The sequence below is a fragment of the Amphibalanus amphitrite genome, unplaced genomic scaffold (genome assembly GCF_019059575.1).
Source record: "Amphibalanus amphitrite isolate SeventyFive unplaced genomic scaffold, NRLGWU_Aamphi_draft 000376F_arrow, whole genome shotgun sequence".
NCBI lineage: Eukaryota > Metazoa > Arthropoda > Thecostraca > Balanomorpha > Balanidae > Amphibalanus > Amphibalanus amphitrite.
The window spans coordinates 197,563-221,014 of NW_024881870.1; the positions used below are offsets into that span (position 1 = coordinate 197,563).

Genomic DNA, 23,452 nt, shown 5'->3' on the forward strand with positions numbered 1-23,452 from the left:
AATCCAACTCAGAGCCAGACACAAGGATGGAACACTCAACACAGTGATCTTGAGTCGGCTTGGTTTATTATCTTAAGGTCAGGGAATATGTACATTTTTTAGTTCTTGATATTCGTTCTTGGTTTTTTCACAATTGTTAAAGAAGCTTAAATATAGAAATTAAACGGCATATGCTAAAATAAATATCACACTTGGGCCGGAATGTTTCATTCAGGACCTCGGGCCAGGGGGGGTCCGTCCCTTTACCGGGCCATAGGAGGAAAATTGCTACCAAATGCTGCCAATGTGACGTCACTGGGATGGTCGAAAGCTGATTGGTCGCTGAGATTCAGGCGATGCTGTCAATTCTGGCGCACCGGCGCAGTGTTTTCCAGCCGTTGCGTGTATTGTTATACGGAGTTTGAATATTGTTTATTTGATAATAATATCACTTTTTATGTGTTTGAAAATCGGAAAAGCATGCACATAAATGGCATTCACACACTTGTCGTCTCAGAGATCATGAAGAATGACCAGCTTCAGCAGTTCAGCTCAGGTATTCAATTAATTCAACTGTATAAGCATGAGTATCATAGGCAGATCAGCCCCGTTTCAGTTCAACCCGGTTTAACCTTTTTTTGTCATTTTTGGCTTTCAAAGGGAGCATGATAAACTCATATTAAGTTGTAAAATGCCTTAGCATTGTTGAAAACATAATGAGAAGGAGAATGGAGATGGAATAGTTGTAAATTGTTTCGGAAGTGGCTAGCTTCTATAAATATTAATGCTTTGTGAAAATAACAACTTATTTGTCAAATTAAATAGTATAAAATAACAAATCAATCTATGCTTACCTCCCAGACTGGAAAAAAATTCACACACTGTCAGATGCGTCAGGGCCCAGGGGCTTTCGAGTTTCGGGTCTCAAAATTCAGCGCAAGTGATTTCTCACCAAAATTTTGGCACATCTTTTGTGCAAAGTTGAAGCTCATTGTTACTTCTTTTCAATATTAGTTGTTGCCAGATTTTATAATCTGTATCTAAACTTTCAAATTTTGGATGCAAATTTTGAATTTAAAAGGATTTCTGACATGCTTATTGCTGAAAATCCCATTCTTGTTTCAGTTTATGTAAATGTTATGTAATTGACATTTGCTAACTAAACAAGCTTATCCTTGTCTAATGTCTATATATTGGTTTCTATTTATACCACCTGTGCTAGTACTAATTTCTATTTGTTGAGACTATTTACCTAATGCATTTGCTTCATATGATTTATACGCAGACGCACCTGTGCATGGAACAGTAATGCCAGACCCAAATTCAAAATATTAATGAAAAATTGTGTTATTTGCTTGTTTCACCTGAATTCTGAGTCAGGCCTGCAATCAATACATAAATATGAAATAGGTACATGTTTTGAGGCTTCATATCAGCACATAGAAAAGGCAATCGAAGAAAAGGCACCTTTGGGCATTGATTATTTTTGCTTGCCATCGCCTAGTCAATTTTTTTCATGTTGCATTGTGTTAATAAACTTGGTAATGTGTTTTGCAGGTCCGGGGCTGGTCCTCTGGCGTGCAGGACGGCGAGGAGTGGCTACCTGCACATAACAACACAATGACTGGCACCGAGCTGAGGGTATAAAATCACATCATATCGACTTCAGCACCTGTCTCCCAGCTTTGGAGACGTCGCCCGACTCCCGAGTCCCTGAGTGGCGAGCGCCAGTTTCCGAAAGGAAGTTGAGGAAGGCAACCCGAAAGCACCCGCTGGGCTGCCGACACTCCTGCGCTGCCAGCAGGGCGTGCTGCGCAGTAAAGCCTCGCTGCGTGGTCTGTACGACATCCGACACCGGCACCCAGACGTGCAGTTTCTGATGACATCCCACCTCAACCAGGGCTGCCCCGAGAATCTGCTAGTGCTGACTGCCTGCCGCTGAGGCCGACCTGCCGGACCTGTCGCCGCCCTGGTGAGCCTGAGCCGCCCTGGGACCTGCCGCCGCGTCTACGCTGCCGCCCTGGTGAAACTGCCGTCGCCCTGCCGGACCTGTCGCCGCCCTGGTGAGCCTGCGGCCGCCCTGGACCTGCTGCCACCCCGGCGGACCTGCTGCCACCCCGGCGGACCTGCTGCCACCCCGGCGGACCTGCCGCCGCGTCTACGCTTCCGCCCTGGTGAAACTGCCGTCGCCCTGCTGGACCTGTCGCCGCCCTGGTGAGCCTGCGACCGCCCTGGGACCTGCTGCCACCCCAGCGGGCCTGCCGCCGCGTCTACGCTGCCGCCCTGGTGAAACAGGTCCGTCGTCGCCCTGCCGGACCTGTCGCCGCCCTGGTAAACCTGCTGCCGACCTGTCGCACTTGCCACCGCCCTGGTGAATCTGCTGCCGACCTGCCTGACCTGTCGCTGCCGTGGTGAACCTGTTACCGACTTGCCGGACCTTTCTCGCCGCCTTGACGAGCTTGGGGAGCCTGTGCTGAGGTGCCACCGCTCTGTTTCACGTGTTATGTTGCCCGGTTCCTGGCTGTCGCGGAGTCAATCGGCACATTGTGTTTGGAGAGGCGACATCTTGTACAACTTTCCGACAGTTCGGAGCATTTTATTGTACCTACTCAAGTCGCAAGAGATTAGGCTTGTGCCTTATCTGTCCTCTTATCAATCTGTCCAATATGGTTTTTTATAATTACGATTTATGGTATTGTATGACATAAACCGGTATATTGTGTACGCATTTGGTTCGTTCCAGTCAGAAGTTTGAAATGTGTACATATACTTGTGTTACGGTACAATTTCGGTTTGTGCAGTTCACACAACCTCGCTTAATTATGGGGCGAAATAGACGCAAAACCAGGGTTGCGGAGTCGGAGTCAGGGTCGACAGTTCTGACCGGACTCGGAGTCGATTTTGGAAACCGAGTCGGAGTCGGGGTCACCGAAAATCCATCGGCTCCGCCAGGGCTGCGGAGTCGATGGATTTTCGGCGACTCCGACTCCGACTCCGACTCCAGCTTTAAAAAACCAGCTCCGACTCCGACTCCGGGCAGAATTGTCGACTCCGACCGACTCAAACTCCCGACTCCGACTCCGCAGACCTAGCAGGGCTGCGGAGTCGACATATTTTCGGTGACTCCGACTCCGACTCCGGCTCGGGTTTCTAAAATCGACTCAGACTCCGACTCCGACTCCGCAGCCCTGGCCGCTCCGCGGATCTGGCAGGGCTGCGGAGTCGGAGTTAGAGTCGGTAGGAGTTGATTACCCAGCCCGGAGTCGGAGTCGGAGTTGGTTTTTGGAAGTCGCGGTTAGAGTCAGAGTCACCAGAAATCCATTGACTCCGAAGCCTTGCGCAAAACTATGGTGATTTTCATCTACGAGAGGGCCGCCGATGTGCTGGCCGGACTACCGGCGAGGCGTACGTTGGCTCGGTCCGATCCCAATAATGTCGCCAAATCTTTGGTTCGAGTAACAGCTGGTCCTGATTTGCTTCACTGAGGAAACATCACACCGTTCTGCCTTGCATCGGACATCAAAACTGCACTAAAATCCGCTGAAAACGTATTTAAACGTCCGTCCTCCATAATGGCTACGGACGGCGGCCGGCGAGTTACCATCCCAGTGACGTCATTCGGGCCCGGTAGGGGGACGGTAAAAAAAAGCCTGATGACCATACCTGGTTATATGGCCTTGCCTCGGGCTTTGTTGAATTTTCCGCCCTCGACCTTCGGTCTCGTGCGGAAAACTCAACAAATCCCTCGGTCCTGAATGAAACATTTTACCGGCCCCGTGTGATATTATATAAACCTAAAGGTTGCCCTAGCTAGGATATTGTTCGCCTTTAGCTGACCGTTGCAATAGTTTTCCTGAATTGGGCTTCGGTCGATCAGGTAGTTGAATAGCTTTTATTAAGAATTGACGGCTCGTTTGATTGGCTATGAAGAGTTTTGATTTCAAATGCAACTTCCAAATTGCCGTGTTACATAATAAATGCAGAACTGATTGCCAACTGTCAAGCTGCCAAGCGGCCTGAAGTTGACATAAGTTTAATGTTTAACCCCAATTAATTTGCAGCACTCCACCTGTAAATCGTTCATAGGGTAGTTCCGTTTTTTTTTTTTTTTGTCAGCTTGACTGGTCGTTACTGGTAGCAATTACCGTCAATCATTCAGAATGGCGATATTAACTCGAATAGGAAACGACCAAGGCTGGTGCTACACTCTAACTAAAGCCGATTTATTGAATTAACCAGCTCCCGTGATTGCCCTGCCATCCCATCTCGGTTACCCGTCGTGAAGTGCCCCACCCCAGTCATGCCCTCCCTGCCTCCCTCCCTCCGCTCCTTCGCTCCTCATCTCCACTTCCTTCCTCAGGTGCCCTGACCTGCACCCGGCGCCGACCTGACTCCACTGGTGACCTCTGGACACGCGGCACGGATGTCACGACCTCCGGTACCTGGGAGGGGCCACACATCGGACTGACGTGGTACAGATGTGCAGAGCAGAAGAGTGGTGAGTACTGAGTAATCGACGGGGAGGGATGCGTGGGGAGTAGAGCACTTCATGGGCCGGATAAATCCGTTATCCACGGATAAATCCGCGGACCGGATAGGATTGGATTCTAAATTTGTTAAAAAAGAACGGATATGGGCGGGCCGGATTTGGGAATTGAAGGTTGAACCCGGATTAAAACGGATCAAAATTTTAACATTCAACATTGAAGTTAAAAATTAACCTAATGTGTTAAGCGGCAGCAGAGGTTTGATTAAAGTACCTAATAGGCATCATTTTATGACACTCACTTGTCACAAGACTTGTCTTCAAGTGGACAATGTATGCAAGCATGGTTGGTAAGCATGGTTTTTGGAACCATGATGGTCTGTGAGATGTATGGCTGTCTGGTCCCTTAGATTGAATTTGTTAGTCCAGTTTTGGGTGAAACCAGTTATTGGTGAAACGGATTATTACGGATATTTTTTGGAAGTTTGGCTGCAATACGGGCCATGGGTGGGCCGGATTCTGATATTCAAAGAAAGGCGGATAATGGGCGGATCTGGATATGACTTGCTGGATATGGGCCGGGCCGGATCCTAAAAAGCCTATCCGTGAAGTGCTCTAGTGGGGAGCACTGTTTGCGGGGTGGGTGTTTGTGAGAGTGTGGAGATGTTCGATGGACTTTTAAGTTGCAGTAATACTACTGTTGATATTACCGTTTTAGCTCTGGGGGGTTGGCGGAGGAGCTGGCGGCAGCGTAATCGGAACAACGGACCCGCTCATTGCAGCCTAACCATAACTTCTTCATGTAAATACTTTGGCGGTACGTCGAAACAAAACTTCATGCAAAAATAACAGGCAATTTACAACGCATGAACACATTTTGAAGAATATCATAAACCTCCCAAGGGCTTTCCATCATGCCTTCATTAGCTTCATTTTCAAATAGTGAATTTCAAACAAACCTAGTGACAGATGAAGAACCACTAGTTTCCTTTGAGATAAGTGACCAGTTTTAATCAGTCGTGATATGTTGCGGGATTTGTGGTAGTTGATCATGAGTAAGAGTTTGTTGCTCAATCCGTACAGGTCTCCTGCTAGACATAAATCACCGCAACATATGATAACTCTTCATTTTTTTCTTTTTTTCTTAAATGCACCGTAAAGAACCCCATCCCTTTTCTCTCTAATTGCAGACGTTGCCAAATAAAGACAGTGGGCCGCTCGCCGTTTTGTGTTCCCATTGACCGTCTGCTAAATAGCTGCTGATTTCGCCACCCCCGTCCCGTTTCCGACGACCGAGCGTTCCCGACTACATTGGCACTGTCGTACCGTGTCCTGTCTGGCCTCCCACACAGGGGGTGACGCCCACCGTTTGGTCAGTCTACCCGACAGACTGGCGGTGGTGGTGGTGGTGGGGGGGGGGGGGGAGGGGGGACTGGACTTTGTCAGCGTCCGGTCCGAGCTCCTCCGTCCGTGTTTGCCGGTCAGGTGTTTGCAGTTGACCTGCGACGCATTGGCAGCGGCTATCTGTTTGAGAGGAATGAAGGGAAACGGTGTCACGGCGTGGTTATGTTATGATAGGTAGAGTGGTACGACACTGACGGCGGTTGGTGAATAGATATCAGCAGGGCTAGGTAGAGTGCTGAGAAAAAGCCTTACGTGCAATGGTGGATGGTGTGGTAGGGCACCTATAGACGCACCTATAAACGGATGAAGAGATGCATTCTGACTGATCAGTTCGTTAGCGTTGGGTTGCCTGAAGCGAAGCATCGGTGGTTGGATTGCAGGGTACCGGGCCGGCTCGCTGGCTGACGGCTATATTGGGGTCGGCAGCCGGGGCTATGACGTGTGAGGGAGTGGGACATCCGAACAACAGCGGAGTTCCAACGTGACGTTTCTTTATTACGATATTGGAGAAGGGAAGCGGTCCCACAGTATCTTCCCTCCTCTATGGAACCCCACAACAAAAAAGCCTCCCAGGGAAGTGTACAAAAAGAACCAAGTTTCAAACCTTGCATGGGTTGTGTTACATTCGTTTTCAAGTGTTTACCTACGTATCTATAATTACAATAAATACAAAGTTCCTGACATGATTTATCAGTATTTCTTATGGGTCTCGTTTATGCATCTCTTATTTTCTCAGTCAACATCTCTCAACGTTCTGCGTTCTACCGTTTCATCCTCACATCCATCGTCTCCCGGTTAGCAACAGCCATTGAACATCCAAATACGCACACCACACGGAGATGACTATTAGACGGCGTCTCACCAAGCCCACGACAGTCATAGGACGGGGCGATACGCCAGTCATCGCCAAGGCCGTATCTGTTTGCCCATCGCCGGCGGGCCAGAGTTCAGCGAGACTCGGCGCGGCCGGCAGAGGCGCGGTCCTGCGGCGTCCGTGCTGGCACGCTGTGTTCGCAGGGGTGGTAACTGGTACCAACAGTGAGTGGGAGAGACAGAGCCTGAGGACAACGGCAGGCCTGAAGAGAGACACGGTGAGTAGAGGCTTGATTAGGTATTACATGCAATGAAGTGTATTGTGTTGATAATGGGGTGTACTCAGGTGCTTATTTTTCTTTATTTGAGGAGGGCAGTGGTGCTCGTTGAACCAGTATGGAACATGACTTATCTTAATTTTTACAAATAATATTTCATGCCTTAGATTTTGAAGAAGATTAATTGTTCGGGTGAAATGTCCGCTTGATGCTTGAAATTGAATAGCTAAATCGCCATTTGATCGCCTAAAAGGCTTATGTGTTTGCGTTTTGCATTGAGCCTTAGTATATATCCCCAGTTGTGACTTCACGCCGAAGAATGGCTCTCACGTCAGTGTCTGACCTTGGATTGATTGGCTGAATGATACTCCTTGGCTCTTTATGTTTGAATCGCTTCCGAGTGAGCAATCATCCCAATTGTCAGTTGTTTTGGTAACCGGTTCAGATTTCAAAAATCGCCACTACGTAGGGGTGCCTACGTTTTCAACGAAGTAAAACAAAGTTTAAACGACATACGTGGACGGTGAATACTGAACACAAACGTTTGATGGGTGCCGTCATAGTGCTTATTCCAGTCCTGTGAAACATCAAAATTTGGCTGCCTGGCCGGCGAACTTCAATGCTCGCCAGACTGGATATATGCGGTTAAAGCCAGAATCTGGAATCTGGATTCTGTCCGTAACGCTGACGTCAGGAAACCCAGATCTAGGCTGATGAAGTTTGTTGATGCATGACAATGTGCCGGTTGTTTGTAAGCTTGCTTTGAAATGGTACCAAAAGAACGACGCTACATGACTAGAAGTGCCTAACACAGCTGCCTGCTGGTTTTCAGATGGCGACTGCCACCCGTCTGGCGGCGCTGCTGACTGGACTGGCTCTGCTGTCAGTAGCAGCAGCCGCAGGAAACCTGAGTCTGGTAGTGACGACGACAGGCGGCACTCTTCAAGGAACGACGCTCAGATCGCTCCTCGGAAACGAGTTTTTCGCGTTCAAAGGTGAAGTAAAGATGCCTGACGCATTCCTACGGGAATTCGTATTGAAACACGTCAACTGTTTTCAATGCCCATTTGGCCACTCCCATATGAATAGCGCAGTTTTATTCGTCCTTAACTTGGATTATCATTGTGTGTAGACCCACTGGTAAATCATGACGTTTTACGCCAAAAATATCAATATCACGTTTTACGCCAAAAATATCATGAGAGACGCGTCTTTCAGTTCTCGATGATTGCGAGTTGACCTTGCTCAGGCCATCCATCACCTTGCACCGTTTCGTCTACAGGCATCCCGTACGCGGAGCCTCCGCTGGCTGAGCTCCGGTTCCAGCCTCCGGAGCCGCACAGCGGCTGGTCGGGTGTGCGGGACGCCAGTCAGTTCGGCCAGCGCTGCGTCCAGGCGGACATGTTCACTGGCGAACCCGCCGGCGGCGAGGACTGTCTCTTCCTCAACGTGTACACGCCGCGACTGCCCTCCGAACGGGAGGACATCCGTCTGCCAGTCATGGTGTGGATCCACGGCGGAGGGTTCATCACGGGAGACGGCGACGAGACGCTGTACGGCCCGCAGTACCTGCTCGATCAGCAGGTGGTGCTGGTCACCCTCAACTACCGGCTCGGACCGTTCGGCTTCTTCACCACAGAAGACGAGGCGGCGCCGGGCAACTACGGCCTACGCGACCAGGTGCTGGCACTGCGCTGGGTGCAGGACAACATCGAGGCGTTCGGCGGGGACGCGGACGAGGTGACCGTCTTTGGCGAGTCAGCCGGCGGCGCCAGCATTGGTCTGCTCGTGCTGAGCCCGCTGGCAGAAGGGCTGTTCACCCGCGCCATCAGCCAGTCAGGGGCGTCTTTCAGCAACTTCGCTGCCAGCGGCTCAGCCCAGAGAAAGTATGCCAAGCGACACGCTGAGCTGTTGGGGTGCGACACGAGCAGCTCGACAGCCATTGTCGAGTGTCTTCGTGAGAAGCCTGCTTCGGAGATCATGAGTGCTCTGTCACAGGTGGACAAGCCGTCGATCATTCCCAGCTTCGTGATCGTGTACCTGCCCCGCGTGGACGCCGAAGCTCCGGTCCCGTTCCTGCCTGAGGATCCGCATGTAGCGCTGAAGAATGGGCGCTTCAACCGAGTGCCCTGGATGAATGGAATGACACGGGACGAAAACGCCGGCACGGTCGGTATGCTCCCGCCGAAATTCCTCGCCTCTCCTCCAGATCTGAAGGCCTGGGGAAACGAACTTCTTGAGCTGGGCGATGCCACTGATGATCCAGCCGAAATCGCCGGAAGAATTTACCGCTTCTACTTTGGCGAAGATCATTCGGGCGAAATCGACAAGCAAAGATTGGTGGATCTTTTGTCTGACCGTACTTTCGCCGTCAGCATTAGCAAAGAGATCGAGTTGGCCTCTATTCACACGCCCGTCTACAAGTACATCATGGACCACACCGGGCCCGGCCGCCTTAAGCTTCTGGATGTATTTACCTCCCTGCTGGGTCTGCCGCGGCCAGCCGGTGAGGACCTGGGCGTGGCGCACGGCGACGAGCTGATGTACCTATTCCTTCCGTCGATCGGCGCTCCTGTCGAGCTCGACTCGCAGGAGCACAAGGTGGTCCGCTTCATGGTCTCGGTGTGGACCAGTTTCGCGCGGCACGGCTACCCCAGCTCGGACGTGGTGCTGATGCCGCGCTGGCCGGCCTACACCACCGACCGGCAGCAGCACATGTGGCTCAGCATTGAGCCCCGCCTGGGCCAGGCCGCCTTCAGCGAGCGGCTCTCCTTCTGGAACGAACTGGACATCAGGGAGAACTGGCGCGGCCCGCTGGTCCACAGTGAGGATGACATATAGGATAGGAGGCTGATGCGCTGACGACATTGGGGTATTTGAGGTGACATTGGGCGTTTGTTTAGTACCGATCGCTCACCAATAAGGTATCTGGGTTCTGGCTGGTCAATAGTCTTAGGTTCACATAACATATTAGAACGATGCGCGAATGTAATGCCCCATTATCCTTTGGCCCTTGTTATTTTTTTAAGCTGGTCGATAAAGGGTGCTGCCATGTAAAGTGTTGGACTTCCCATTAGCTGACGTTTGTAACTATAGGTGTAGGTGAAGGAGTGTTACAAAAATGACGATTTAGCCAAATTTTAACGTACGAAGCGGGTTATTTGCTTACTTGCATTATCACCCACGGGATGGACGCCTAATGACAGACCTGACGTCGACACATGAAATGTTCCTTTAGTCCTTGGCACCAACAATGCTGTCCTCGCCGATCTTGATGTCTCTCTGAGAGCTGCCTTATACCAATGCTGTCAATAAGACTCTCGAAAAATCTTGTGTGAAAATTTGTTGGCTGGTGCAGTCGTCGTGATGAAGTTTACGAAAATGTGTCATTTCGTCTGCGTTTGGCTTTCAGTTTTGTCGCTAGGGCAAATCGTATTTTAACGTTTTCTGATTTGTTTTATAGCTACATCGTGCTGCCGATGAAACACATTATGCCTGTAGAATAGGTATGAAATTTGTCGTTTGTTTTGGTAATACATATATAATTGCTAATTGATCTGCGTATGATTTATTCATAAATCAGCTCAGAGAATGGTTGCACGATAAAACGATCTCCTTGGCTTATAGCCATGACAGCTAGATCGATCGGATTAACATAAACTATTAAAAAAACACTGTTATATCGGAGTCCGTCATTTTCAGGTTCAATCACTTACTAGTCCGTCTCCTCGCAGCTGCATTGAAATCACACAGTAGATAGCCGCAACCAGCGTCCTGCCGACCGTCCTATAGCGACACATCGGACATGCGTGAACGGTCCGCTGACCTGATCCTTCCTGAGGGGAAATTCTCTCAGTGACACCACAGAATACAAACTAAGGGCGGCTGGCGCCGGGTGCAACGCTTAAAGACAGTAACTCTGGGACAGTAACTTCTGGGTCAGAGGACAGTCTACTGGCCTCTGGGACCGGACTGGACCGACGCAGTCCCTCCTGAGGTCAGCGATTAGGGAGACACCGCCCCGGAGGCGACTTGCCACCCCCGCGCCGCCCTCGCAACCACGTCACCGGGCACATGTGTGACGTCATGTCTTTGGGTCGGTGACGTCACGGGCGCTACCTGGGCCCTGTTTCACCGGTGATAGCAGCAAGCTGCTATCACGTTTCGCGAGCTGACGTCATGTCGTGACGCCATACTGTTGTCGTAATGGGTAGTTCCGGCGCACGATTGCCGCGACCTTGGCGGCGGCATTAAGTGACGTATGAGCCTAAAAGTAAGAGTTTACGCAGTCATGATAGTATATATATTTTTGATATATAATTTTTCAATATGATGTATTTAAAAGAAGTTGGGTTTAGGAAAAATTTTGACATTAACTTCGAACATTTAGCTGATGACGTAAAACAATATTGCGGCAATCGTGCGCCAGAATTGCCCCTTACGTCAGCAGTATGACGTCATCACATTACGTCAGCTCGCGCAATTTGATAGTAGCTTGCTGCTATCACCGGTGAAACAGGGCCCTGGCCGCGCGGCCGGCCGGCCGGCCGTCAATACGTGACCGGCGGTGACGGCGGGCGGACGGGCCGGGCACGGCACCCTCTCTTCAGACCCGGCACGGTGAGAAAGGAACGCCAGCCGCCTGAGGGTCGTTAGGTATAGAGGTGGGTGGGAAGGAGACCTTTCTCTTCGGCTATTGTCAGAAGGGCTAGGGGTTATTTTTGGAGACTAGCTCGGTACGAGGATCACGGCGGAAGGCGGAAGTTGAATCGTAGCAAGGTAGTCTTTTTTCAAGGTAGTCAAGGTAGTCAAAATGATGCATATGCATCATTTTGTCTTATTCAAGGGTATGTTCTATTTAAAAAACTATTCAGTCAGAAAGAGGCGTATGATAATGTTGTCAAATATTGATTATCATTTAACTTCTTTCAACGGCAATATGTCATCGTCACTTATTCTATTGTCGTCACAAACGCTTCATTTCAGCTGCTTCCATTGGTATTTTTACCGTACAAAAAGACGACAAAAGAATTTGCGAAATACGGCTATTGTAACGTGAAAATGTGAACCTTTTTTTGGCAAGGTGTGCCTATGATCTCATTTGTCAAAATGGAACGGTAGCCGGCGGACGGTCTCCGGCGGCAAGCTTATAACTCTGCCGCTAGATGGCAGCAGAGGTTAGCGCCTGAAGTGATACTGTGCCGCATAACATCCGCGAACGGAGATCCTCGCGGTATCGACGTTTGCCTCGTGAAATCGCTTATAGCTTAGTGATTTTAATATGTTAGAGACATGATAACGAGGCCAACGCTTTGGTATCGTCATTCAGTGCACGCAACTTGAAAATGGTGCGGTCTACATCATTGAATACCTTGTATGTCTTGCGACCTACATTAGTCGTAGGCATCAACCTATATATGTAAGTACGTACATCGCTCTTTTTTATTGTAATTATCTTTAGCTTTATCGTCGTTTTATTTTTATTGCAAGGCACGTCTCGTCACGCCAGCCGTGATCTTTCTCCACACTATTTGTTGAAAAGCAAATAAATTTGAGCGAAACTCGAAGTGTAGTTCAATATCCTTTCTGATTGTGCGAGGTACGAGAAATAGTGCTAATGTAACTTGAAGGCAAGCATGATTATTTCTTGAAAGGCGATGAGGAATGATACTGCGCTCCCGGCTATACCTACAGATACACACTTAGGTAAATAGCATTTAATATGAAATTCAAAAACAATGAGATGAAGTTTATTTTTCTACTATTTCACATTTTCTTAAAAGGAGCTCAGCTTTTATGCTTTGGCCCAATACTTTACCTGCTCTCAAACAAATTAACTCGCCACCCAAAGGGGTCATTTCCTTGCAGGCTTGACGCTAGCGAATGACAGGCAATGGTTTCCTTCTGAGTATATTAGCTATTATATTAGGGTCATTACGATTTCCACATGGTCTGTGCGCGGACGACATATAGCCGCACCATAGTGTATACGGGTATGCAGGGTTCTTTCTGTGGGTATGACATTTGCGTGAATGAGTTTTCTGCACTCAGCGATTATTGCTTCATCAAATATGAGCTTAATGCATGTTCTTCTTGAAGAGGGTCAGGGTTGAACGCGTCAAACACCTGCAAATTCCGAAACATAATGACATTTTTGAAGTTGGGTTCTCATCACGGATGATTATCATGCCCAACTTTTGAGGTTCCCAACATTGATATGATTTGAAATATTCATTCAAGGATAAGCTGCGACTGATGTTAAGTATTTTATATGTCCAGTTTTCTTTACCTGCGATACTCACAAGCTATAGCCTATCCCAGCCTCTGGTCAAACTATCCTATTATATTTCGAGGATGCACATCGCCTGACCACCACTGTGACTCACCCCCATGCCCACCCTGTCTGCTACCCGTCCCTGTCGCGTGTCTAAGCGCGGCCGTGTCTGTCTAACACGGCTCCACCCGGTGGTACGTCACCGGCGACAGTCGTTAGCCGCCCGATTTACCGGCCGCCGCTATCGCCGGGTCGAGACATTAGCCGCCCGTGTGTCGTTCTGCAGGCGGAAATTGGCCACGTCAGCATGGTGTGTGGAGCGCTGGTGCTGGCGCTGAGCTGTCTGCTGACGGGACCGGTCAGCTCCAACGAGGTCAGGCTCAGTGAGCTGCTGAAGGAGCTCCAGCGCGAGCCAGGTGAGTGACGCGTCGCAACCGTCGGTTGCTTGCAACTGTACTATGAAATTGTGCAATGTAAATGCAAATACAAAGCACTATACACTCGTGCGGTAAAGACAGGCGAAAATAGCAATGAGCTTAGTTCACTGATGTCAGTCATACATGTTCAGCGAATGGTGTAGCGTTCAGTTGAAATATTATATATGTAGATGCTGCCATTTTTTCAAGAGACTGTTGTTGAATGTGTCACGCATGCAAAGCACTTGTAGCTGTTGTATAATCGATAACGAAATATGCCTTCTGCTCGCGCAAATGATAATCTATCTCTATTTTCTATAGCTTAAGTTGTTTGTGATGCTCAACCGTGCTGTTAATGCAATGTGAAGAAATGAGCGGCTGGCACTGCTTGAAAAACACATCTGCCATTCCAACTTAGCATAAGTGATGCGTACAGTTTTTAACGACCGATAATCGCAAGAATCTGAATTCAGCATTCGTTCTTAACCTATTATTACCTGTTTCTTCCGTGTGTTATTGGTCCTATCCATCACTCAAGTAAATAATTTACCAAGCTAACTGCAAACCTGAAGCTCACATCCAACTGTTGTGTGCTCGGAAGTGGCAGAACGCTGGTAATCGTTGTGGTAACGACATCGATCATTGCTTAATGCCCAGCTTTGTGGCGGTTCGGAGGCCCAGGCTACATTCATGCTCCAATTAGTATATAGCCTGTCATTACCCCCGTTCGCTGGCAGTGACACGCGCTGCAGCAGCGGTATACCTCACCTTTGACCTCTCTCTGAACTCCGCGCATCGAGTTCATAGAGATGACTAAGATCTATGCATAAGATCTCTGCGACCGATTTTCCTTCTGTAAGTGCATAGCATATGTATCTATCTCATCTCTCATCTCTCTCTCTCTCTCTCTCTCTCTCTCTCTCTCTCTCTCTCTCTCTCTCTCTCTCTCTCTCTCTCTCTCTCTCTCTCTCTCGTTTTGCCTTCCCTCCCACCGATCTCCTCTGTGGAATTTACATAGCATCCTTCCCCTTACACTGCGGGAACAAGGAACACCGAACAGTTACTGGCAGCTCGAAAACGACGGCCGTTCATTTAGGTTAAGGGACGGTCTAATTTGGTGTCACTGCATTGTAATTTTATTGCCTCTAGCTAGGAATATATTTATTTGACGAATGACCAAGTTGACACACTACGGCGCTCAACAACACTTGGCAAATTATTGCCTGGATATTTTATCCGTCACATTTAAAAATGGAGTTTGTTTGTATGCTACTGCTAGCTTCCAAAACATCAGTGAGTTATATGAAGACCCAAGTCGCAGTAACTAGCCACAAGTTCTATCATAATTATCTACGCATCGCTCATGTATCCGATATTCATATCCTGGTTTGTCGCTGGGAGCCTGCGGATCGCTGAGGAAATGTTTTTATCGCCGAGTTTCTGAGTTTGAACAATATGGTTAAATTTGTCAGTGCAGGCAGCGCTCACCATGCTCCGCATGCTCGCACATCGAGAGGTTTCTGATCACACTAATGGTAGGGGCATCCCCCATTCCCCTTCCCCACGCGCCGGCCCGGCGGACGGGAATTCGCCGATGGCACGACATCATTTGATAGACGGCAGTCGAGCATGGCCACACAGTCAACGCGTGGGCTGGGTTGCATGGAGTAAGTGTATGATTGTCAATAAAATGTTATTTTAGTGGCATGTAAAACATTAGATTTTGACTACTGTGGTGATGTGCAAATGATGACTGGTAAGTGTACCTATGCGTGTTGAGTGCATGACGTGAACGTCAAAATCATGATAAGATCTATTTCATTATTACTTTTTGGCATTTACAACTGTGACATTTATGTACTACAAATATCAAGTAACGACCTTCCTTTCGGTGGTGGCTTCCCAGGCACTTACAAATTACAGTGCAGCAATGCTGTGTCAACATGGTAAAGGATGTGTGGCCGAGAACGAATAGGCTCATTAATCAACACACAACCTGTCGAGCGGCTGATAACAGTGGCGGCAACAATTAACGATAGTAATACAAGTGCTCTCATGAGACGTTCCACTGCCGACCAATACTCTGGTAAATTCCTCTTAGTCGAAATTTTAAATGATAAGGTAAATTCCTCTTAGTCGAAATTTGAAATTATAAGGTTTTTCATCCCAAAATACAGCATGATGCAGCATAGGCGTTTACCGTCATTCATCGTCTTATCTCTTTGTCTTCTCTGTCTCTTTCTTTGTCCACTTACTCTGTCGCTAATAACTCCGCTGACGACGAGCCCGTAAGCCTCCATTACCCGCTTTCTGTCATTCTCCCTTCCTCTCTTCTTTCGCTCTCACACAGTTTCCATCTCTCTACCCTCAATTCATCCCTCATTTTTATCTCTCCCTCTCACTCTCTTCCTCTCACTCCCTTCCTCTCACTCTCTCCTCTCCTTCTCTCCCTCCCTCTCTGCTCTACTCTTTTCCATCTACCTCCCTCTTTCCATCCTCCACCTCCTTACTCCTTCTCTCTCGCTCTCTTTCATCCGTCCTCCCTCACTCCCGTCTTCATCGCGTGCCCTTTGATGTTCCGCCACTCTCGTCCGAATGCAGTGACACGCTCGGTACCGGATTGGTCCCACCCGGCGACAAGCACTGCGCTGCACGGAATCTGTGGTATCCTGGTAGGTAACTACCCTCTCTTTGGGACGGAACGTGGGCATGGCAGTAACGGTGAGCTCTATCTGACCTGGATTATGGCATGCTTCTAAAGTACCTAATTATTTGCCAACGCGAGGCATGAGGTCGCCTGTTTAGGTATGTTACGCTTTGGTTTAGCCTCTCTCATGGGCGTGAAAACTTAACACCCTTCTGCTAAGACTCTGAAAACTTAGCCAAACAGCGGCTTTAACCATAGACTCTGTAATTTGTATACCTGTATGGGTGTACACCTCTGTGTAGCGAATAAGCCTTTGCCTTCGCTCTCCGTGTTTCGCACTGTCAACGAAACCGTTTGGTAATCTGACTGCTAACCGACACCATCGGTCGTCCATCGGCGCCAACCTGCTCCAGTCGGCGCTACCGCGCTCCGTGACTATACCACAGTCCGCTACCGCGCTCCGTGCCTATAGCACAGTCGCGCCGGGCGGCTTCCGTTGGGGGGGGGGGCTCACCCCTCGCCTCCAACCCGTGTATAGCGTGCCCGCAGCGCGTGCCAATCGCTCACCAAATCCCGAGCTCGTCCCGCCCGGGCGGGGGCGGCGGCGCGTGGGCGGTGGGGGGAGTGCGGCACTGATGGAGGGGTGATGATTGCCATTGGGGCGGCCATCGAGTACAACAGCCGCTCTTGGTTGGGTGGTTAGTTTCGTGTATGTCAGTCCTTCGAAGAAGAGCTGTTGTTATCACAGACTGGTACGTGGAGTATGTATAGCTAACTTTTATGTTGGTACAAAAAGTGTCCGTTAGTTTAAAAAAAAAAATATATAACCATTCTTTTATCGAAGGTAGTGCAATAAGTGCTCATGCAGGAAGATTTAAGATATGATATTTCGACGACTAGAGCATTAAAATAAAAAAAAAAACAATCGCGGTAACACTGGTTCTCGGTATTATACGCATCTCCTATCGGCAAATTAGGAAATCCACCGTCTGCGCGTTTGACAGTTACTGAGTTTGTTAGCAGTCGGACTGTGTGGAGAGCTCTCAGGAGGTCACCGGGCCGTGCTGACTTTTATTCTGTACTTTCTGCCGAGGTTCAGTTGTTCTGGAGTACCGTAAGGCTTTGTGCCGAATTTTCATGTCGATCTGATCAAAGCCGTCCAGGCATCACACATTTTATCGGCAACAAACAAGTTATTTGCATTGGCTCTTTACTTTTGTTCTGACCTATGATCTTCCCTTCCAGTATGCTTTGGTGCATTGGACGTGTTGAGTTTGTTAAAATGTAATGGCGTATTTTTATTGAATAATGGAAAATGCATAAAGCATATTTCTTTTTTTTTGGAATAGTCCGTCGTAGGGGCTAAGCTATGGGCAGAGAACATTTTCCATCATTGAATGGATGACGGCCTTCACCCAAATGTGCGTACTAACGCACCCACATTCGATACCAATAAAGTTGCCGCAGCCTTGCCCGCAGCTGATAAATGTCTCGCTATTCGCTTTCCTCGCACACAGGCTGCCCGGTGTCTCGACATTTCCGGCTCTTCGGCCGGTCGTTATTTGCCCGTCTTTAGAGCTGGCCGATGTGGCCGGTGGCTTCGATTATTTGCGGCATTCATTATGGGACGTTAGGGACAAATGTGCTGTCAGAGTGGGATCAATGACGGTGAGCCAGACAGCTTAGGGCGCTACTGGGCATGTGAGCCGGCGTTTAGGGAGCATGCCGGCGCAAAGTGCGCCCGAAAGTGCGTCCTGCACAGGATCCCCAGTGGCTATGTTTCACTTGCAAATACCAAATAGGTATGGAGGTGAGGAAGGCGAAATATGTATGTATACTGATCGGAATTCTGGTTCAGCAATACACGATTGACAAGGGCTTGTTGCTTCGACAGAACAAAGCGTATTATTGCCTATTATTTTCAATGCAAATAACCCTTTCTCTTTCTTGAGGACGTTACTCTTTGACAAGACAGATGAAATAGAACGATATTTCAATGTTACATAACCAAGTTGGTATCGTCAGTACATGCTCACCTGCGGAAATGCACTAAATCTGTGATCCACTTTTGTGGATATGTTGAAGGCTATTTTTATTGTGATGGTATTCTTATGTGTTTGACAATTATTACATCGGATAAAACAATCATCTTGTATCGTTACGACGTTGAATCATTGAAATGGAATTTCTTTCTAGGGAACGACCCGCTTTAAAAACCCTCTCTCTCTCTCTCTCTCTCTCTCTCTCTCTCTCTCTCTCTCTCTCTCTCTCTCTCTCTCTCTCTCTCTCTCTCTCTCTCTCTCTCTCTCTCTCTCTCTCTCTCTCTCTCTCTCTCTCCCTCTCTCCCTCTCTCACACACACACACACTTTTCTTCATTATCCACTTCTTTCTCCTTTTTCTACACCAATGGTATCGGTGGCCGTTAGCGGGCAGTCGCCGGTAACTTGTCCGCTCCCCGGTGGGTTCACTGCTGCCACCGGCGACTCCCGTTCTGATGCAATTACTTCGGACGGCGCCACCGTCAGCCCGTGGGGTCACGCTGATTCGACACCAGGGAGGAAGGAGAGGGCACAGAGCGTGACCCGGGTGGAGAAGGGGGATGGGTGGATAGATGACACGAAATGGACGTTGACGGGATTCCAGCAATGTGGTTGTTAGTGTTACACAGAGGTACAGTGGAGGTCGGTTTTGCGTTCACTCCGATCATCGTGGTGGTCGACGATCGTGACCGCCATGGTTGTGATCGTGAATTCCCGATGCCAGTGCTGGTAGATATTTTCAGGACGTTCAGTTTTGTATATCATTGAAGAAAACAGCAATTGAATCAAACAATATGCGTTGATATGTCGTTTGAGGGCCAATAAGTAAGAGGGCTTAGTTATTATGAAAAGGTGATGGAATATGATACCAGTTTTCAGGACAAACTATGAAAATATATTTTCAAAATGTCTGTACCTACTTTTGGTCAACCGCCGTCACTTCCTCAACCCACGGTCACCACTCACCACATCCTCGAGTGTCTCTGCGGGGTACTTGCTCGACATAGCGCTATCCGTGAGCCTTACCGAAGCGCTATAGCGGCGTTGCGTGAGAGAAATAATGTCATCGGGCCGTTGTATCCGACATTTGTCCGGCGCACCGGCAGTCGACATCGATCGACGACACCGGCCTACGCCATTGGCCCGGTGCGGCTCGGCAAGGTGTGAACTGAGCGATCCAAAGGAGATTGTGAGTCTGCAGTGGAACGGGACCCATGAGCTTAAAGGGTCAGGAGGTCTGCGAACTTGCGGACCGGGTCCGTGAGCAGAAAGAGTTCCGGTAACTGAGAAGTGAGCAGCCAGAGAGATCAGAGAGCTGAGGAGCCCTGTGTCGCTGTGACAGCGTAGCTCCGTAAACTGAACAGCTTTGGCGCCGACCCTGCTCCGTGAACCGAAAGATTGAATGCCTTTGCAACTTCCCAGCACCACACCAGCCGAGAACAGCAGCAGCGATGAGCAGCGATGCCTTGACCCCGGCACCCGGCGGGAATTCTGCTTCTTCACAGTCACCACTGGGAGACAAATGTGGCGCCGTTGGGTTGTCGATACGGCGGCGGTTGTGGCGCGGGGAAGGCTCATTGTCTGTGCCGCCGCCGCGCCGTGGGGAGGTTCCATAATCGTCGTCGAGCGGTGCTGATTGGTACCGGTCGGTCGTGGAGCGCAAATAAGGCTATTTATCAGCGATAAACAGGTGGTCGACCGGTGGATGGTACCCTCCATGTGACAACTGTCCTCCAGGGAGCTTTATTGGACCAACCAATGCCCTGTCATCGTGGTCTGAGTGGTACTTTGCTAAGTGCTCGTCCTTAACCAGCTGGTTTTGTTGTTCTGGCGGTTAGTTTATGCGCTTAATGGCTGATAATGCATGTTTGATTAAAACTCATAGTTGCAGCATACTGGATAATGATGTAAATAATAAACCAATTAATACAAATCAAATATATTCAAAATACACAGTGTATACAAAATACACATGTGTATTTTGAATATATTTGATTTGTATTAATTGGTTTATTATTTACATCATTATCCAATCTGTCATGGATACTCAACAGTTGCAGCATACTTTGTCGACATTTTAACAGCTACTATGCAGTTATTTCGTCGAAGGGCTATGCTTCGTGTTTTATGAGCACTAGAATCCTTTTATTCATATACTTTATTTTCAGTTTGTGTAATCCCTGAACCGTCTGTAATTCGTAGTTCGTACTGACATTAGGGCGTTGCCTTTCGCCGCTTTTATGTTCCTAATCGAGATTCTTGTTACAAAAACTGCATTCGGGAAACTTGACAATTTATTTGATCTCACAAGCACTCCGGCAGGGATGTACTGAGATCCTCTGTTTTGTCGTGAACCACGTTTGCAGGGATATGCTGTCCTATGCCTATGCCTTGGACAACGTTTGCAGGGATGTGCTACCGTGCTGTGTTCGCTGTGCCTTGGACCACTCCTGCAGTGATGTAGGTAGTAACTCGATCGCTCCGTTTCAGAGCCGTACCGTTACGGCGCGGACCCGGATTATGGAGAGGAGTACCAGGACGAGGTCAACCCGGCAGAGGTCATCATGACCAGGGTAAGACGTGTGTCCGTCAAACCAGTCCAGATTCAGACCGGAATCAGTCCAGATTCGGGCCAGTATCAGCCCAGATTCTGGTCAGATTCTGCTCAGATCCAGCCAGAGCTCAGACCAGATTCGGGACACCTCCGATATCGGCTGGAAACTTGCACATACATAGATATAAACTGTCTTGAAGGGCATTTGAGATGGCAGGGAAGGCCGCACCATGACCTTATCCCAATCCACGTACATATCTACGAAATGCAGGCCTCGCGTGACTTAGGTATAGAAAGCATATGACTGATATTCGATAATGTAAAAGCGCAGCGGTCAGCTCCTTCGAAAATACGTGTCAAGTGTTATTCATTTCATTCTCGCGAGCCTTTCGGCCAATTATTTTAGTCAATGGTCTATAAAAGCATTGTGCGGCCTTTACATATACGTTTCACTCCCCTTTGTTATTTTCCATAGTTTCAATTTAAATATATTTCTGGCATGACGTATCAAATACTTCACTTTCAATTTCCTGGTTCACATCTCGATCCGCTGGGAGTTATGTAAACGTACGCGTAGCCGCGCTGTTGATGAGGTGCATGCAATAAACATGCCAGAGGCTAAGATGAAGAGGAATACATATCAAGCGCTAGGTCTATGATGGACGCAGAGGGCCATAAATTTTTTGCTTTATTCAGCATGCATGTCAAGACGCAAAACGTAGTCGGTTATTGATAAAAGACGTCCTCAAAAACGATGTTTATTGTGGATTTCGACATGTAATGATCTCCGAAGCCAAAATTGAGCTACCACGGCTTGCAATGGCATGCGTTATACGAAAGATCTCGACGGAAAGCTCATACACATAACCCGCATCATTCGTACAGGAATATGTGGCCAATCTTGCCTAATCATTGTTGTTTGGTGAAGATAATGGATTGTCAGAGGAAAAGACGCTGTTCATTTTTGCAGCGACGTATGCTTACTTATTTCGCATTTCGTTACAACGGCAAAATCAATTATATCATGATTATAATCGCTCTTGTTTTGTGTTGCGATCTTGTGTCAAGTGTTTGTGTTTACGGAAATGAAACTCTGACAGCTTCATTCCATGAATCGATTCACCATTTGTTATTAAAATTTCCGCTGTCGGCGCGGTCCCCGGAGAATCTGTTTGAATAGCTGGCTCAAGATACCTATAAGAAACAGGTAGGTAGATCCGATGTTTGAAAGTAAAGCCCCAGTCACAAATTTGACGCACCTGTGACATTTCCTGACACCCACGTGACTATTGTATTAACTTTTGTGTTTTGCGATGTTTTGACCTTATTTAAAGTACCGAAAGCTCAAAATGAATAATTAATGTTGTTTAAAGCAGCATATTAATAATTATGTTTGTAAATTATCGATAAGCTGCTTATAGCAGGTCACGTGATTGCTACCAGATTATGTGCTCAGAAAGCATCTTTTCAACTTCGATTTTGAACAATTTTTACCTCCTTTGAGGCCAAATGATGGACGGTTTGAGGCACACGATGAAATGCTGAATCTATTGATGCCAAAATTTGTTCGTTTTTTGCATTTTTAGACTAGTATATCCTGGCTCAAACTTTGACCAGTTTGTGTGTAAACCCTATGGTGAAGGGAAAACTTCACGCCCAGCAGACGTCTTTACAGTGCTGCCAAATCGTGTTTGGTGGGGGTCGAGCTGGCTTATCGAGCCCGAGTTGGTGTGCGGCGGGGTTTTCTGTGACACGCCAGTCACAGCCGGAGGCCGACCGAAGTGGAACACTCGCGTGAAACCTAACCCCGGCTCCAGTCCAGTCGGCGTGCCGTGAAACAGGAGCCGCGTCGCGGTGTCTGATTAGCCGGCCGCCGAGTGTCACTACCACTCACACGCTGATTAGCCCGTGTTCCGGCAACCGAGCCATGTCGGAGGGCCCTTGAAGTAGTGGTGGGCGGCCCAAGATGTTGGCTGTGGTCACTTTGCTGAGTGCTCATATGACGTGTGTGGATGTTACTTGGCACGTCGGGCTGGGTTAGAGTGGCATGTAATATGCCGGATTTTAGCGACGGGTCGCATATGGATCGATTTCTTTGCCGTGGGACTTGCATGTTTGGTCCATTAACGCTGACATAAGTGTAAGAAACTTGCACACGCTTCCGAGGCTGGTTATATCGCCGGTGCTATCTAAAAACAAAACTAAACAAGCGTATGTACAACCGTCTGGTCCATAAATAGCGCTGACAGCATTACATTTGCGCAAAACATAAGAACAGCTTACAGCGCAGTCGCTTCCCGAACTCCAGTTCCTGCCAACTTAATGTTTTACCTAAACCAAAAAGGCGTCATACTCGTACATATGTCCTGAAAACAGTTTTTCAGATTCCTAAGCTTCTATACCCGTGCCTTTACAGGTAAGGAAGGGTCCCGGCAACTGCTACGCCCGAGGAAAGTGCGTCTACTACAGCAAGCGGCTCAAGACGGAGTTTTGCGGCGATTGTCACCGCCGCTCGGGCTGCTTTCCAGGTAGGTCCGCGGCCGGGGCTCCCCCTGCTTCTG

The 23,452-nt window shown here is 48.5% G+C and overlaps 2 protein-coding genes and 1 long non-coding RNA gene across 3 annotated transcripts in view; all 3 read left to right on the forward strand.

The window, feature by feature from the left end:
* Window positions 1–269: 269 nt before the first annotated feature.
* LOC122389916 lies at window positions 270–2,703 on the forward strand. Its single transcript, XR_006258045.1, has 2 exons — window positions 270–535; window positions 1,537–2,703. It is a non-coding gene; the product is annotated as an uncharacterized LOC122389916 (long non-coding RNA).
* A 4,113-nt stretch (window positions 2,704–6,816) lies between these two features.
* On the forward strand, window positions 6,817–10,288 carry LOC122389917 (juvenile hormone esterase-like). The gene is made up of 3 exons (XM_043382413.1): window positions 6,817–6,960; window positions 7,793–7,955; window positions 8,243–10,288. Exons 2-3 carry the CDS (start codon window positions 7,793–7,795, stop codon window positions 9,799–9,801), a joined length of 1,722 nt encoding a protein of 573 aa, XP_043238348.1. The 5' UTR covers window positions 6,817–6,960; the 3' UTR covers window positions 9,802–10,288.
* A 1,239-nt stretch (window positions 10,289–11,527) lies between these two features.
* Window positions 11,528–23,452, forward strand: part of LOC122389909 (tiggy-winkle hedgehog protein-like) — a 40,001-nt gene continuing 28,076 nt past the window's right edge. The window contains exons 1-4 of the mRNA XM_043382403.1: window positions 11,528–11,580; window positions 13,521–13,650; window positions 20,828–20,910; window positions 23,308–23,419. Coding sequence (XP_043238338.1) covers window positions 13,542–13,650; window positions 20,828–20,910; window positions 23,308–23,419 — 304 coding nt within the window. The 5' untranslated portion in view covers window positions 11,528–11,580; window positions 13,521–13,541. The remainder of the gene's footprint in view (window positions 11,581–13,520; window positions 13,651–20,827; window positions 20,911–23,307; window positions 23,420–23,452) is intronic.

Coding starts and splice junctions, on each gene's coding strand:
- LOC122389917 (XM_043382413.1), top strand. CDS start 7,793: ATGGCGACTGCCACCCGTCTGGCGGCGCTGCTGACTGGACTGGCTCTG. Junction 7,956..8,242: donor CGAGTTTTTCGCGTTCAAAG/GTGAAGTAAAGA, acceptor TTTCGTCTACAG/GCATCCCGTACGCGGAGCCT.